The sequence below is a fragment of the Bombus bifarius genome, unplaced genomic scaffold, assembly GCF_011952205.1.
Source record: "Bombus bifarius isolate JDL3187 unplaced genomic scaffold, Bbif_JDL3187 scf7180000010271, whole genome shotgun sequence".
In the NCBI taxonomy this organism is placed as follows: Eukaryota; Metazoa; Arthropoda; class Insecta; order Hymenoptera; family Apidae; genus Bombus; species Bombus bifarius.
This window is the reverse complement of record NW_022885586.1, coordinates 3328029-3344150: the sequence shown is the minus strand read 5'-3', so window position 1 is coordinate 3344150 and position 16122 is coordinate 3328029. Positions and strand designations below refer to the sequence as shown.

The following is a 16122-nucleotide window of genomic DNA, read 5'->3' as shown; positions in this document are numbered from 1 at the left end:
CGATGGTGTACCGCGATGCAGAGAGCGAGCAGGGAAAAACGATTCGGCGGGACGCGAAAATAATGATTTGCCAAGCACGAGATAATTAGCGTAAGCGGCTTACACGCACGACAGGATAGCGAGAACGAGAGGGAAGCAACGGTTGGCGTTAGGTTGATTCGCGGTTACATCAAAGGAGACCTTGAGCCACCGGCTCGTGCGGACGAACTTCTTTTTACCGTTTCGCGGGACGGCGATGCACGAAATCGATCCGCGATGATTAATTTTCAATCGCGGTTTAATTACGCCAACCTACGCTAAGCACGATCGAGGAAGCGCCCTCGGAATGGTGAAAGGGCGATTTGCGCCGATAGAAAGAAGAAAAAGGAGAAGAGAAGAACGCGGAGAAGGAGAAAGGAGGAAGAGTAAAAAGAATGGAAAAGAAGAAGGTGGAGGCCGTGTCCCTACGGTTCTCGAATAGAAGGGACATCCCTTCGTCGGCCTCTCTCCTCTTTCTCTGGCAGGATTGTGTCCAAGATGGAGGGGTCGCGAAGCCATGGAGGGCGGACGCGGGACACGATTGCCAGGAACACGTGATTAGATGGCCCTCCTTCCACATGATTCTCCAGATTGGACACCCCCTGTGTCGCAGAGGGACGTAAAAAAATGCAATCGGCTCTTACCGTAATGAAAAAGAACCGTCTCTGGGTAATTCGAATGAACGATGGCCCCGCTACCGTGTCCACGTACGTGTGCCTCTCCTCTGTCTTCGTAAATGCGCTCTGTTTTTTACCGCGAGTGTGTTCGAGTCGAGGGTAAGGGCACGCTACTACCCCCTCGCGTTTGCCGCAATTGCAGCTGTCGCCTTTGAGGATATTTGCGACTCAATGCGCGAATCGAATGATTCGTATAATCCTTATAACCGTTGTCATTCTTAGAGCTTCTTCATTAGGTTATTCAGATGTATGCCTGTCGTAATACGCTATCGTATAGATGTATTTCAGTTACGTTAAAATTACGGTTAAATCGACAAGATGGGAAACGCGATAAGCGCAATAAGCTAAGCCTTTAATTATTATTAATTTCTCATTAATTTACACGCTATGGGAAAATTCACATACTGTTACTAGGTATTAACCAAAGCATCCGGATATTTATGAGCGGCGTTGTATCTAATTGTTTTCCGTTATCCCTAATGGTTTTCAATTACGTATCTATTATCGGCGAAATTGTTCGAGTGGGCGAAACACGCTGGAAATCTTTGTGTCTACAAAATGAAATGCGTAGTTTCGGGCTTCCACACGACGAGAAACAAGATCCTATGCCAGAGAGGGCAAAAAGCCCATGATTCCCGTGATTCATGAGACTTTTTACGCTGGGTGGCCGGAATAATTCACCCTAATGCTCCTGCTAACTGCCTGCGGCCGCAGAGCGCGATTGTTTATTGCCAAAAAGCATCTCTTTAATATATATCATCGCCTCGCCGAGTGCTGGATCGTTCCATTCGAATAAAAAAGTGGTAAGAACAGAGCGGAGGTGCCGCGAAAACGAAACGAATGGATCGAGATTTTCTTCCTTTTTCTTTATTTTTCCCGCCGAGAGAAATCCTCCTGGGTCCATAGACTTTTATTGCGTAAATAAATTCGGATAAAGTCGGGTATAACGCGAACAAAGGGGAGGTCGACGCTTCTTCTGCTCGTCGAAATTGTCGAAGACGTGCTTTAATCGCGTCGCTAACTTCGCGCATCCGCCACGTCGAGGGTTGCTACTCTTTGTGCGAAAGGTGAACTCGTTACGGAGGGGGTGAATGGGAACGTTCGAGATTAATGAATGTCGATCATATTTCGACTATGTTCGCCGCTGTAGAACGCGTTTGATGGAGAGAGGGGTACAGTTTTTTTTTCCATTCGGTATCGGTGCGACAGACCGTCGAGTATCAACAGTGATTGCAAAACGACCGCGCGGACAGGAGTGCCGTTAGACACGTGCATTAATAACACTCGACATTCGGTATTCTTCCAGCTCGCAGACTGGTTTCTCTATTTCTCTGTCCTCTGTCGGCCGGCAACTTCTCTGCGAGCCTCCAAACTGGAATTTGAATACAATTTTGCATGGCAAAACTGAATATTTTAAAGGAACTCGTTAATCTTGCGTATACTCTTGTTTGTAAGTATTAGGACACCTACTGGTTTCACGTGGGACGTAACGATTAATCTAGCGTATCAAGGGGACGATTAATCGATCAGAACTTCGTATTTCTACAAAGTTCAATATACCGATCTACGCTAAAATATTTGAACGTTCATAGAAAATTTTTGATGAATATATTATACGGGTAATACGAAAGATTTTGAAATTTCATTTCCACTGTAACGAGACACGACAGTGACGATTGCGATAGTAAAATTTCAAAACCAACCTGGAAATTACATAGAAGTTACAAATTATTTATTGCAAGCGTATACTTTGCAGAATATTTGAACAGTCAGTTACTTTGCAGAATAGTTGAACAGTCAGTTATTCGCTATATTGGTAAATTACGATATTTAGCGACACCACCAGATGATTTCACTTCTTAGAGAATTATTAATATAATAATTTTCTAATGATTTCTCTGCTTTACTTAAGCGTGATTTATGCGCTCCTTCTCTCTCTCTCTCTTTCTCTCTCTTTGGATATTTTCAGTCTTTAAAAAATTTCGGTTCTTTCGGTTATGAAAATTTGATATTCCAAGCTTCTAGCTTGATAGAGAGCAAAGGTTAGCGAAAGAGGGTTCGGAGCAAAGCGAAACAGTAAAATTGACGCACGCGTGAGAGAGGTGTATTAATTAGTGGCGGAAGAGAAAATAGCGACCGAGGATGGGCCTCAGGGTTGAAATCGTTAACGAGGGTTTGCCTCGCGATTCTGGTTTAGCCTCGGCTCACCATGTCAATTCTAATTGCGTTTGACAGTAATTTGGCAAGGGAGAGAGGGTTGATTGACAACCAGCGTCGCTCCGAGGCGTTCCTCTTGCGCTTTCTCCATTCATTTTTCACCTTTTTCGTCTACCGCAACAATACTTGCGTAACATGTAACGATATCGTGCGAATATGTACGCTGTATTTTGATATCCCCGATAAGTTTTCAGTTTCGCCAACGTTCATCAAGACTAATCGATACGTCCTCTATGTTCTTAATAAATTCTTCCACCGCGCGTGAAATATACTCGTGTTACAAAATTTCCAGTTTCAAGTTCGTGGGATTAAATTTTCCATGGAGAATATGAAACGCTATAAAACGAAAATTTACGTAACAAGAATTAATCCAGCGTTAATCCAACAAAAAATTTACCTCGTTAGTCCATTTGCTACGTTTAAACACTTTCAGATAGAGTTGATATAATGCCGCCAATCTGCCTTTATTTTTCATGCTACGAAAGAACAGTCCATTGTTATGTCATCTTTTTCTTATAATTTTTTAAGAAAACATTTGCCAGTCTATGTTTATATAACATTCTGCTTTTATATTTTTCTTACAGGGTATAGTAACATCCTTTTAGAAAAAAAAAACTGTGATAGTCGGTGTACGGAAATCGTTTCTTCTTTTACTACGAAAAAAAGCTAATTGCTAGCTATAGTATCTATTGTGACAAGCACTATCGAAGTTGTTCTTTTTGAACGATTAAAATACTTATGGTTCGTTCCTCCGGAAAGCAAAGAGTACACGATGGAACCTCGTTGTCAGGCGAAGATAGAAAGTGATTTCGATGGGACAGAAAATCGCGCGTGTAATGCCACCCGGTTGATTCATTTCATTAGACACGCAGCGAGGACGTGACGCGCGATCGGCTTCGACCCTTTTACGATCTGACAATTCTTCGATCATTTCGACGCCGCTGGTAAGAGGAAAGCGTGACGAAGACGACGCTGGTCCACGCTGTTCTGGCCACACGCGTTAATTAAAGTTCGCGCGACGATGATACATACCGTGTCTTGCTTTTCTCGCCGAGCTGAGTCGCGAAGAATGCTTGCTAAATTATTGATTGTACACCTAATTAATGTTCTAGGAGATGCGACTGCCGAGCATCGCGGTATATCGATTACATAACATAAATTCTTTCTCGTGGCAAACGATTAGCCTAATTAACAATGACAGCTCGACAGTGAAACGTTCGACAATTAACCGAACCAAATTCAACTGCTTGCGAAGCACGAATGCGAATTCTTTTATTGCGTTCGCTATCGGGGATTGTATTGGGGGAAAAAGAAAATAGAAAACAGATACCACGGACGTTGACAACGATGACAGGAATTTATACAGTGGGTGGTCGACGTTTCTAGGCATCGTTCGACAGCCAAAAAATAACTTTGACAAAAATATCGTTACGACAAATAATACGGTCTCCTTTTGTCCCGGAACAATGGCTGAAATATAAGTATCAATGGAAATATTAATATCGCATGAATGGGAGGTACGTGATATCTCGGTTTAAATACGCGTCTGTACAAATCATCGTAGCGTCGGCTCTACCTAGTGGCAAAATCGACCAGATCGAAGCGAAGTTAATTAAACCGCCGGTCGATATATCGAAGATGTTGGTTTATTAATCGATAACTCCGTTGATTAGAACACAGCGGGTGAAGTTGCATGAGTTGCGTCATCAATCTCTTTCCAGTCATTCTCTCCGATTCTCTTCAAACGTACTCTGTTGCAACTAGAGATTTCTACTATTTTTAATAACATTGTATATCAACCAATAAAACAACACCAGATTATGCGAAGAAAAAAGAAAAAGGTAAACGAAGCACGAGTATCGCAGAAACGCTCTGGCTGTCTAAGAAATTCCGCAGAGTTCCACGGAGATTCGAAAGAAAAATCCCCCTTGGCTCCCGCACCAAAAATCCGTGAGAGGAAGGAACTTGACTATCTCTTTTTTATTTTGGCAAGTCGTCGTACGATTCGTAAATACGACCCGAGAGTTTGGAAAGAGTAGAAACTACGAAAGAGTCGATGAACAATGAAGAGAAAGAATCACGCGGAGAGAAGACAAGAACAAAGCGAGAACGGACAAAGAGATACGGAGGAAGGAGGAACGAAGTCGTTGATCGAAGCAGAACGAAGATAAAGGATAAATCTAGAGGGACAAGAGGATAGAGGAAACGCTGCGTGAAGAAGAATGAAGAGGATCGAGGCAGAGGGTGCGTTGGGAAAACGCAGGCAAAGAAAGACAAACCGATGGAACGTAAGAGAAAAGAAGAGAGAAATCCGAGTTAGATGAGAAACAAGGGTGCAAAGGAAAGGTGGGAGAAAGAAAGAAAGCGTGGGTGGATAAAGCGAAACGGAGTCGGAGTTGGGTTTATCTCGCTCATCCTCGTTAAAACCCTTCGCGGCCCACCCCTTTCTTTCTGCTGGCAGCTCGTTCCTCTTCCTCTTCGGTTTCTCTTCTCTTCCTTCAGCTCGAATCGCAGCCCTCTCTTCGCGCACCAACAGACGACGACGACGACTACGACGACGACGACGACGACGACGATGACGACGACGACGACGACGACGACGATGACGACGACGACGACTACGACGACGACGACGATGACGCGCGACTGCGCTCGCTTATCTGTGTTTGCGTGCGTTCGTCGGTGTATACGTGTGCGGTATACCCGGTAGGCATCACCGGCTCGTTGTAGCACGCTCTATTAATTAAAAAAATGGGGACTCCGAGGAATGCTGGTCAACGACAGGGGGGTGAGAGCGCATCAACGCCTCCGTAATTGGAGAGGGATGGAGGGAAGAATGAAGATTTCGTTGCTCTAACTACGCTCCTAATGATTCTTTAATCATTCCTTAATGTCACTCGGAATCTCTCGTTTTTCTTTCTGTGTGCGAGGCAACGCTGATTTTTCATCGTTACGCACACCCTCGACTTGCCAGTTTCGACACACGCGTCTCTGAGCCTTTTCCTACTATTCTTTCGCTCTTTATAACTCGACATCTTTTCCTCTCTTTATTAACCCCTGCGTACTTTGTCGTCTTTGAACGAGGTAAATGTAACCTGGTTTGAAACCAGGATTGTTTAATTTGCCACGTTTTGTTCCTTTTCTAGTACAAATATCATACCGTGCATTTTAGATCTCGGCTTGGCCATTGTCACGAGTCACGACTGTTATCAGAAACATTGTTCTTCGTATTGTAGTTGTATCGTGAACTCTGCAGATCGACTTAAAATATCTATCAATCTAATACTAGCTTTTTCGCCATTAACTCTAACAATTACTTATAGCGTATTCGCGTGTCTATCTGATAAATCAATACGAAATTAAGGAAGAATTAATATTTAAAGAATCAGGTGATAAGCAACATGGATCTTGAAATCAATCTATAATCTAACCAAATTATGCGATGACACATCTGTAGACTAACCTTGAGATCCATATCGCTCCTCACCCGATTACTTCAATACCAACCCTAAATAATTGTTCCGGGAGTAAAGCGAAAAAGAATTTTCTGTGGAAAAACGCAGACTTCCGGCGAGCCATCTCGATTTTCTCTAAACGTAGCCAGGAAAGAAATCTCTTTTGGAGAGTGTGCTCATCTTCCTCCGTTTCAGGTTAGGTACCTTCGATATAACGAAGGGTGGTGGCTAAAACAAAGGGCCGGTCGCGGGTTGGTCGATAGTCCACGGCCGCCAATCAGGCGAGACCTCGCCAGCAACCCTCGTCCTTGCAACTTGCTATCCGCCGAGGGTGGGTTACACCACGGGGAGAGTTTGCTCATCCCTGTAGGAGAGGAATTCCCGAGAACGAGGATGGCCAGGGTGTCTCGTCGCCAGGGTTACGACTCGATGGCGAAGACGACTTCTTCTCCGTGCGTTCCTCGTCTGTGTCTACGCCTATGGCTCTGTCTATATTTGTGTCTGTTTCCCTCGTGTTTGTCTTGCTAGGAAACGCCTCGAAAATGGTGAACTCGAACGTCCCGAAAATGGTGAGGGGAAAAAGACGAACGATCTCATTGTCCGTCGAATAATCGAACTACCGTCGCATGTTTGGTAACAGTTATTTAAGCTGATTTCGTAAGTCGAGTTAGAAAGATAGGGGAAGATAGGGGGTCCGTTTGAATCGGAAATAACTGGCCGCCTCCTGTCTCAACGTATCTCGTTTATTCAACACTTACTTTTATCATACATCCTTACGCGTAAGATCTACATAAAAACTTATTAAAACGAGCTTAATCATATGTTCATAACTGGTTCTGGGCTGGGGCAGCTTCGCGTGGCGCTTCGGTGCACGGTATTCCCGTTCTAAAACAAAAACAACCAACATAACGTTAATATATTATTCAATTCACATAGCTATATTTTTATATACACGCTTATCAAGGTGTCGTGGACACGACGAAGCATTTGCACACGTTGTGTTTATTATAGCGTTTAGCTACATATCGATTAATTAAATCCAACCGTATTGTTCACAGTCGTAGTATACTTTCATACGGTTACGAAAATGTGTCGAAAAACGACGACACGTGCAAATACTTTTTCGTAGCTGTTGTAGATCTTAAAGCAGTTCTAAATGTAAGAAAGATACATCGGTTTAAGTTACTGGAAAGGTTTTACGTGACGGGAACTCGCGGAAGATAATACGTGACGACGAAAGGGACGAAAGAAGAAAGGTACGCGAGGGAAAAGGGACACAGGGGTTCTACTTTTGTAGAGCGGACAAACGAGAGGCAATCGCTCGATCGGTGATCAGCCTTCAGTGCCACCGTCGAAGTGGCAATATTAATTTATTTCTCGCTGTGCCTACCGACCCGCCGGGACTTGCGCGCAAGAAAATAAAAAAATTGTCAGTCTTCGCGATTCTGCGGATCAACGATCATCGATTGTTCCGAGGCGTCGAGCTAGAACGATCTCAGAACCGTTATTAACCCGTTCGTCCCGTGGGGCGCCCCTTCCTTCATCGCGTGCCATTTCTACACGAGCAGCACGCGTATCTCGTAATTAATAATTGCGAGTAATTACCCCTATCCCGTTCCCCGAAGATACATCCGCGATTTAGCAGCAGATATCGATCCCGTGCTTTAATTTCCCCTGACAGGGACGCTCCATGAACTCTGCATAACGAACAATGCACGTGCATTTCGATTTACGTTTTTTTAAATTACTTCATTCATTGGTTCGCTTATTTATTTGTGGGATTAACGCGATTGCTACAGAAATTACTGCGGTACGCGTGACAAAGAGCGTTTCAAAGACAGTAGATTAATCTTTTATTAGACAAAGTTGATAATGTTAGTTGTTCGATTTATTCGATCAATTCATATGTCGTGGAATATCGTCGTGCATGCAACAAGCAGCAACTTCTTGCACGTTCCGACGTTACATTTAGAAAGAATAATTTTGCGATATCCAGCTTTGAATACTTTACTTGCAGACGTAATATCTAACATTATTCTTCCATCGTTTAATATCTGGAGACTGAAATTGTTAAGCTTCGTATTCCATTGAAGTAAGAGTGAATGCGACGCGCAACGTGTTCGCTAACTCGACGAGGAAAACAGTGGGTTTCGTAATCGGGCCGCAATGAAACGGGCAAAGCGAAATCAATCGGTCACAGAGGAGGCCCTGTGAACCGGAGAATAAAGAGACGAGAAAATAAGGAGAAGAAGAAGATTACGACGAGTAAGACGCGCGCATCATCTCCAAAGGGCCGTGACAAATGAATTTTTATTAAGCCCCGTTCCTCCGCAGCTTATCAGCCGATCCGATTGGCACAATAGTAGCGAACGAACGAGAGGCCGGCAATATCGAGGAGACCCTCCTTCTCTAACCTCCTCCACCCTCTGTAATTATTTTTACGAGGGTGAGAAGCCCGGCTGGTGCTGACAGGCTCGCGGTCCGGAGGTGGAGAACTAGCTGACGGAGACACGGCGAGGATGAAGCCCAGAACCAACCAACCGTTCCATCAAACAGAGACACGAACCGGTGAAACAGGTAGAGAAACGGATTCCATCCCTTTCTACGCTTTTTACGCTCCGCTCCTTCGAAGGCGGGGGTGGAAAAGGCGGATGGCAGTACCGCCGAGACAAAGATTCGTGTCATTGGCAGTGTCTCGACTGGCCGGGAACTGACAACCTAGACACGTGGCTGGAACACCTGCCCAGAGACTGGAAAACGTGCCTGACCGTTTCGCGGTTTCGTCTCGTGTCGTTTCTTCGGTAACCTTGCGCGTCTGAATTTAACGATTCCTTTTATCGGTAATTTGGATAGATAACATTTTCAATGGATACCACGATAGAGCGAAGATCGGAAGATGCGGAGAAAGGAACCTGTTTCGAGCTTTGATTCGATCGATCCACTTTTACAATTAGACGGAAACTATAATGCGAATTGATTCTATATCAATAAATTTCACGGCCAATAAGAATAAATAGATACCATGGTAGAATGGAAATTGCACCGATACTCGAGTGATACATTGTTGCATCGATACAGAAGCGTGTAGAAAGAGGAAACTGTTTCGAGCTTCGATTCAACAGGCTGATCTATTTCTCGATCAGAGACCGTGATTCAATTTTACTTTCATAGAGTTCAGTGGATAATAAGAACTTCTAAATGAATAATACGATAGAATGTACTCGTAAATTGTGAGTTGAATTGTTATAAAAATAATCTGTAGAGAGAGAGAGAGAGAGAGAGAGGAATCTGTTTCGAGCTTTAATCGTACAGGTTGATTTATTTCTCCATCAGAAACCGTGATTCAATTTTACTTCCATAGAGTTCAGTAGATAATAAGAATTCCCAAATGAATAATATGATAGAATATACTCGTAAATTGCGAGTTGAATTGTTACAAAAATAATCTATCGAGAGAGAGAGAGAGAGACATCTGTTTCGAGCTTTAATCTTACAGGCTGATCTAGTTGTTGAACGAAACTCTGATTTACACCTGCGAACTAGTCACGGTAAAACGTAGCTCGCAACGCAAAGGCTTAATTTTACTCTTGCAGAACGAGTTTCGATTTTACGATTTCGCGAAGATACTACCGTAGCCGATTCTCTGTATATGTTTCTATATAGAATTCGGTTGGGAGATGCGTTATTTCGATCCTAGCAGGATGATTCGGACAGAAAGAGGAGGAGAAGAGGAGGGACGAAGGATGACTCGACGAGAAACGACCGTTCAGCCATCGAGCGCGATGTGCCCGCTCTCTGGTTCAATTTCTGGCGTCAATTAAAAAGTGACGCGGACCGAGGAAAATCAGTAATTAACGAACCAGCCACCTTCGGCTCTTCGCTCTTCCCAGCCTCCTTCTACGATTTTGCTACCAACGTTTTCGCCACTCGTCTTTAATCGTTCCTCGATAAGTCCACGGCTGTCCTATCTACGATCAAAATTATTCAAAATAAAAATAACGATCGATAAAATAGCACGAAACTCGAAGAACTTTTAATTTAACCAGTAAGAATTTAAGAATTTCTCGTGTTAGGCTATTGCAATTTTTTACGATTTTTCCGTTAAATTTTAACTTTTAAACTGTATTCTATTTCTGTTACGATATATTCCGTTGTTTGAGAATTTCGACGAGAGGAAACTGCATTGGTTATGAGACGATCGCAACGTAAGAACCTACGATCTTCATTGCTGCGAAGTAAATTAATTCCAAAGAAACCTGTATTGCCCGTATGGATATCTCGATTTATTCTTAAATCACTGAATTTACTTTTGATCTTCGGCGCGAAACATTCGCCGTTTTCATGTTGCAAAGATGCAAAGTAGATTAATCTCAACAATTGCATCGAGTCGAACTCAGCCAATCGTGAACCATCGTACCAAAGGAGCCCTCCTATCGCGGCTACAAACAAAACAACGAGTAGGATGGACAAATCAAGGTGTAACCTCGTTCCCGAGGCAACCGGGCCAGGTATCGGGCGTTAATGATGCCTCATCCTGTGACAGGGAAACGGTCAGCCGGGATTTGGCATCGTCGATAAAAGGGAGAAGCCCCGAGCGGGGCAGCAGGAGGCGAGTCCAGCTCAAGTTCGTTACACGCCGTGACTCGGCAGAGACGGCTTCTCCAAGGTGCCAAGCCTTCCCCGCCACCTTCGACACCTTTTTACCTCGCGTCGGGTCGCTCGTCATTAGCACTGGCCCGTAATTGCCAAATTCACGGGTCCCGAGGCCCGCGGTCGCGCTTAATCGGCCGATTACACACTGCCCTAGGCGAAACGTCCAGGGATCGCGATCGTTTCTTTCGATAAACGTTCGGCCCATTGTCCAGGATGGGGCTCGATCGCGCTCGATACCGTCTGTATGGACGATTGTTTGCTAGATTTCATAAGATCGCGTCGCGATAATTAATTGGCTGTCCCTCAGGGTGTTGTACTTGCTCCTTCGATCAATACGTTGTATAATTTTGACGACAGAGTATATGGAAATGATTTCCTTCGTTTCTCAAGGAAGTTAGACGATTCGATAGAATTATTACTATTCGGGGTAGCAGTTTCGAAAATCATTTCAGAGGTATCAAACAATCGATAACCTTTGATATTTCCATACCATCTGTCTCGACGATCGCTTATCAGAATTTAGAAGCTAAATCGCGATAATTAATTGGCTTTGTAATGTACTTGCGTGTCTCGATCGAATGTATTGCACAACTTGTCGACGAAGCGTGTAGGAATAATTTTATCATTGCGGGAAAAAATTGAAAAATTTGGCGAGATCAAACGATCTGATATTGGTATCCACGTCGCGAATTATTTTATACTGGAAACGATCGTTTCTCCGATACTGTTTGCTCCGGCGTTTGCCAGATTTCACGTAATTAACGATTATGGATAATTAGCTGTCGCCAAATGTGGCGTACTTGCACTTCTTCTCTTCGAATACGTTTCATAATTTGACGACAGAGTACGTAGGAACGTCGATTCGAACTTGTGTTGAAAGTTGCGAGGAAAATTGGACAATTCGATGGAATTGAACTCCACTTGGGATACCAGTTTCAGAAATTGTTTTATACTAAAAACGATCGCAGGCTCTCTCGAGTTACGAACTGAAAAAGTTTCAGGGAGAATCCACGGTCGAGGAACGATTTATCACGGGACATCTCCGAGGCCGGTTTAATATCCTGGGCAAAGAGCAGGCTGTATCGCAATTAACCACGTCGACGCGAAAGGAATCGGTCAGAGATGATTCGTTGGAGGGTTGCGGAGAAGTCGACTCGGTATACGTAAATAGAGAGGTGTACGGAGAGAACGCGCGAAATCGCGGCGAAGCAGGATCGTAGCTTTTTGCCAGCGAAGGAGAAGAAAACGGGCTCTGCAGCTAATTACCTGAAATAACCCATTAGTCCTGTATACACGAGGAATTACGGAGCAAAGAACGAGACAGGGGGATAGATGTTTCATCTCTGACGAGTCAATCTTTATCGAGGAACCAACAGCTCTCGTTCCTTTGCTCGGACCTTGTTGTTTCCATGAATCAGCGAAAATCCACCACCGAGGAAAATCGGCGTCGCGACCTCAGCTTTCGATCGACGTTACGCGCAAATCGATTACGAGTAATTATTGCGTCGACGTGACTATCTTGAATTAAGCGTTGAGAATTACGACACGTTTTATTTGAAATTTCGTCAAATTTCTCCCGGTGGATCGTAATATATTCGAATATGAATTTACTGGATCTTAAAGCGTATCGAGGATCGAACCGGTGGTAACTGGGATTCGCAGTTGTAGAGTGGGCAATAAATTCTAGCTGAAGGCGAAAATTTCGAGCGTGTCAGTTTCAGAGGATCGAGGAAACGAGAATTGCTAAGGGGATGAATCGAGAGAAGCAATCATCGGCGATTTCATAGCTGTCGTTTGTACTGGAAGCTCCTGAAGCCCGTTTCAAGGTTCCTGCGGTATCGAACGAAGATCCGTGGAATGACGAGGCGCATTCTCGTCTTACCCTTCCAGCTTTCCCTTTCGAAAAAATTCACGATGACACCTTATCCTACGAGCCGGCCTCTCTGGTCATTTTACCCTGTCTAACGTTTTAATTTTTAATCAAGTCCAAAGGGAAACCGATTCGTTAAAGATCGAATAATTCTACTAATTATAAATCGCTCGAGAATTATCAATTGCTATAAGTAACGATAAAAATTATTCAATTTTGAGCAACGAAGAAACGAAGCGTCGTTCAAGTCGAAACGAAACGGAAGCTGTCCTTTTCCCAATTTAACTTTGAATATTTCTCTCTACCGGTAATTCTTCTTAATTTACATTCTTTGCTAATTAAATTCTCCGATTTTGGATCGGCGAATCGATCGATCCTGCGTCTAGCTAAGCCGAACGGGACGAACTCGTCGTATAAGTCGAAACTGGGCCAAAACACTCAATCGGCGACTTTAATCCGACTTGGAGAATCCGGTCACAGCGTTAGAGAGTCCGCTGGTGAGATGTTCGATAGATGTTCGATTGCACGAAAATATTCAGGTAACGTGGATGTGTCACGGTGATCTCGATTGAGGCGTTCCAATTACCACCTTGAATCAATTAATTCCCGTGTAATTGCCTTCTCGGTTGGACCGACCCGATGTCCATCGTTTCTCAGGCTGAAGAAACGTGTCCTGTAGGCACCTCTTTTCACCAGACTTGGTAATTTTGATTAATCTCGACAATCTACTTGCGTAACGTTATATCAACAATTTATCGATGACCGATACCAGCGTTATCAATTTTATTATTAAGCTTTGTTAACGTTAAACATAAAAGTATCACTTCGTTGTTCTTTACAATTGTTTATACATCTCTCACGTTTATTGCCTCTTTTGTATACTAACGCGTAATGAGCGCTACCTTTCGACTCCATCGATACGGATTTTTCCTTTAACAGCGACTCTAGTAACGTAATGATAATAATATGCGCTGTACTTCCCTCGAATTTGAAAAGGATAGGTCGAACATAATTTTTCAAGTAAAATATACGATCCCATTTATCGTAGAACCGTATATTCCGATAAATCTAATGACGTCGTAATGACGTAATAACTCATATCGAAAGGATTAATTCTTCATATTATTGATAGTAAGAGTAACGATACTTTAATCCCTACGGTTAGCAGAAAAAAGTGATCCAATGATGATAACGATATGATGTTTTTATCGATCACCGTCGATTATCGCTATGGTAATCGCTGCATGGAAGCATCGCGAAGACAAACCGATTCGAGAATCAGTCACGCGGAACAAGCTTGCCTATACAATTAACGAGGAAAATGTGATGACAGGAAGCACATAAATCGGCGGCTTATCTAATCTCGTGATGAAGAAAGAACTCACCGTCAGGCGCGAAACAATCAAGGAGCCTGATCCTTCGGTGCTGAAGAGGTTCGAGTTCGCCGTGCCGAAGGACGCTCACGTTGGCCAGGATTCTTGTACGCGCACGTTGCTCGTCGCGTTCCAATCCCTGAAACACACACCACGAACACGTCTGAGCGATCAGTCGAATCCTTGCGGATAATCAGCGTGATCGAGAGACTGTTATCTGGTGATAATTAGTGATATCACGTCTGGATTCGATGTAATATATTTAACAGCGTACTCGCTTTCCTCGCACGATTGCATATATAACTATACATATCTTTCTTTTCTGATTCGAGAAAGCGATAAATAAAAGTCAAAGGATGAGGACAGCGCGTGGAGAGCTCAAGGACAATTGTCAAAGGAAAGTTTGAAGGTTCGAAATTTCTTGCGCGCGGGATCAAGCACGCGTTCGAGGTCCTTGTTATAGATCTTCGTCGAGGTGTGAAAATGACGGATGGCCGTAACGAGACGAGAGAGCCAAGGCAGAAACTCCTTTTCTCCTCGCCTCCTTTCATTTACTCCCCGCACACGAACGTCACGCGAGAAGAAGTAATGAGCCAGCTTCGTTACTTAACGCCACGCAAGTCGTTTCACGCCCACGCGAGAAACAACTTCGAGGGGCCCAGATTGATTCGAGAATGACAGTTACGTCGTCACGTCGTCCCTGCTTTATTAACCACGAAATCATTCGCTATCTCGTGCCGGCTGAATCATTACGGTCCATCTTTCTTTGTATCTCAAAGCATCTCCGATTGATATTAATAAATTTATGTAAAAGGAAGGTGCGTACGATCGTGCGTGCCGAGGAAAATCGTCGTTCCAACTTAAAAATCCGTGTCGATCGCGTAGCTCCAACGAGTTAACTAAATAGAAACTGTTTTTGTCGTTAATATTACGAACATAAAATTTTCTCTCATCTTCGCTGTCCGAGCGTTGCGCCGTCAGACTACCGCTATTTTCTGCCACTGCAAAAATTATTTAAATGGAGGAAAAAAGGAAAATCTCGATAGAAGTGGATATTGCGTATTTGTTTTAATTAGTGACGACTGTTTTTTTTTTTTTTTAACGACATAAAGAATCTTCTAAAGTAATCGTAGAAAACAATGGACATTATTACGAACGCGACGTTTCTGTTTTATTATTCGTGAAATAGTTCGCTATCTCGTATCGGCTGGTTCATTACGGTCCAGCTTTCTTTATAATTCAAAGCGAGTAGGACTCGGAGTAAATAAATTTCTTCAAAAGGAAACACATCGCATCCCGAAGAAGATCAAAAACCGAATTGTATTATACATTGTGAGAGACAAGCGTGACTTCATCCTGGTTAGTTACGTTTCTGCGATCTAAAGAATATTTCTCTTTGAAAGGTAATTTTACCGCAGAAGCTAAGTACGATTCAGAGCTGCTTAATTTTCTGACGAGTAACGTCTCGTTATTTGACATCTCTCGCACCGACACATATTAGAAAGATGCTTGATGAACCAATCGGAGTTACGTTCCCTGTCGAATTTCAGCACCGATGCTCGCCTCTGGAGAAACATGACAGCCGCGTCGTCGATGTGACAGCGAGTAACGATCCAGCTTCGTTAACATCTCTCGCACATCATTCTTCTTGATACATTTCGAGAACATCGAGAGGGATTCGCGGTCAGAACAGCGGCTGCCAAAGGATCGGTAAATCTGAGGGAACACTCAACGTTCATCGATATTTCTATGCGAACGTTTCCACTCGAGATTCATCAAACTATTACGAATACGACGTACAAGTAGAACAAAGACGATGAGAGAAGAGGAAATAAAGACGGAGCTGAGAAATTGTACGA

General features: G+C 43.5%; 1 protein-coding gene across 3 annotated transcripts in view; it reads right to left on the bottom strand.

Moving 5' to 3' along the window:
* Positions 1-16122, bottom strand: part of LOC117216559 (transcription factor Sox-2-like) — a 117206-nt gene that overhangs the window by 5487 nt on the left and 95597 nt on the right. Inside the window, exons 3-4 of one of the 3 annotated variants that reach the window (XR_004489382.1) lie at positions 14276-14402; positions 7095-7252 (exon numbers count right to left, since the gene is read on the bottom strand). The exons of 1 other annotated variant lie outside the window; for it this stretch is intronic. Coding sequence is in view for 1 of the 2 variants with exons in the window: in XM_033463341.1 (XP_033319232.1) it covers position 7252 (1 nt within the window). In the remaining variant the exon portion in view is untranslated. Of the gene's footprint in view, positions 1-7094; positions 7253-14275; positions 14403-16122 lie in introns of those variants that run through there. One more of the 3 variants, XM_033463341.1, reaches the window with a different exon arrangement.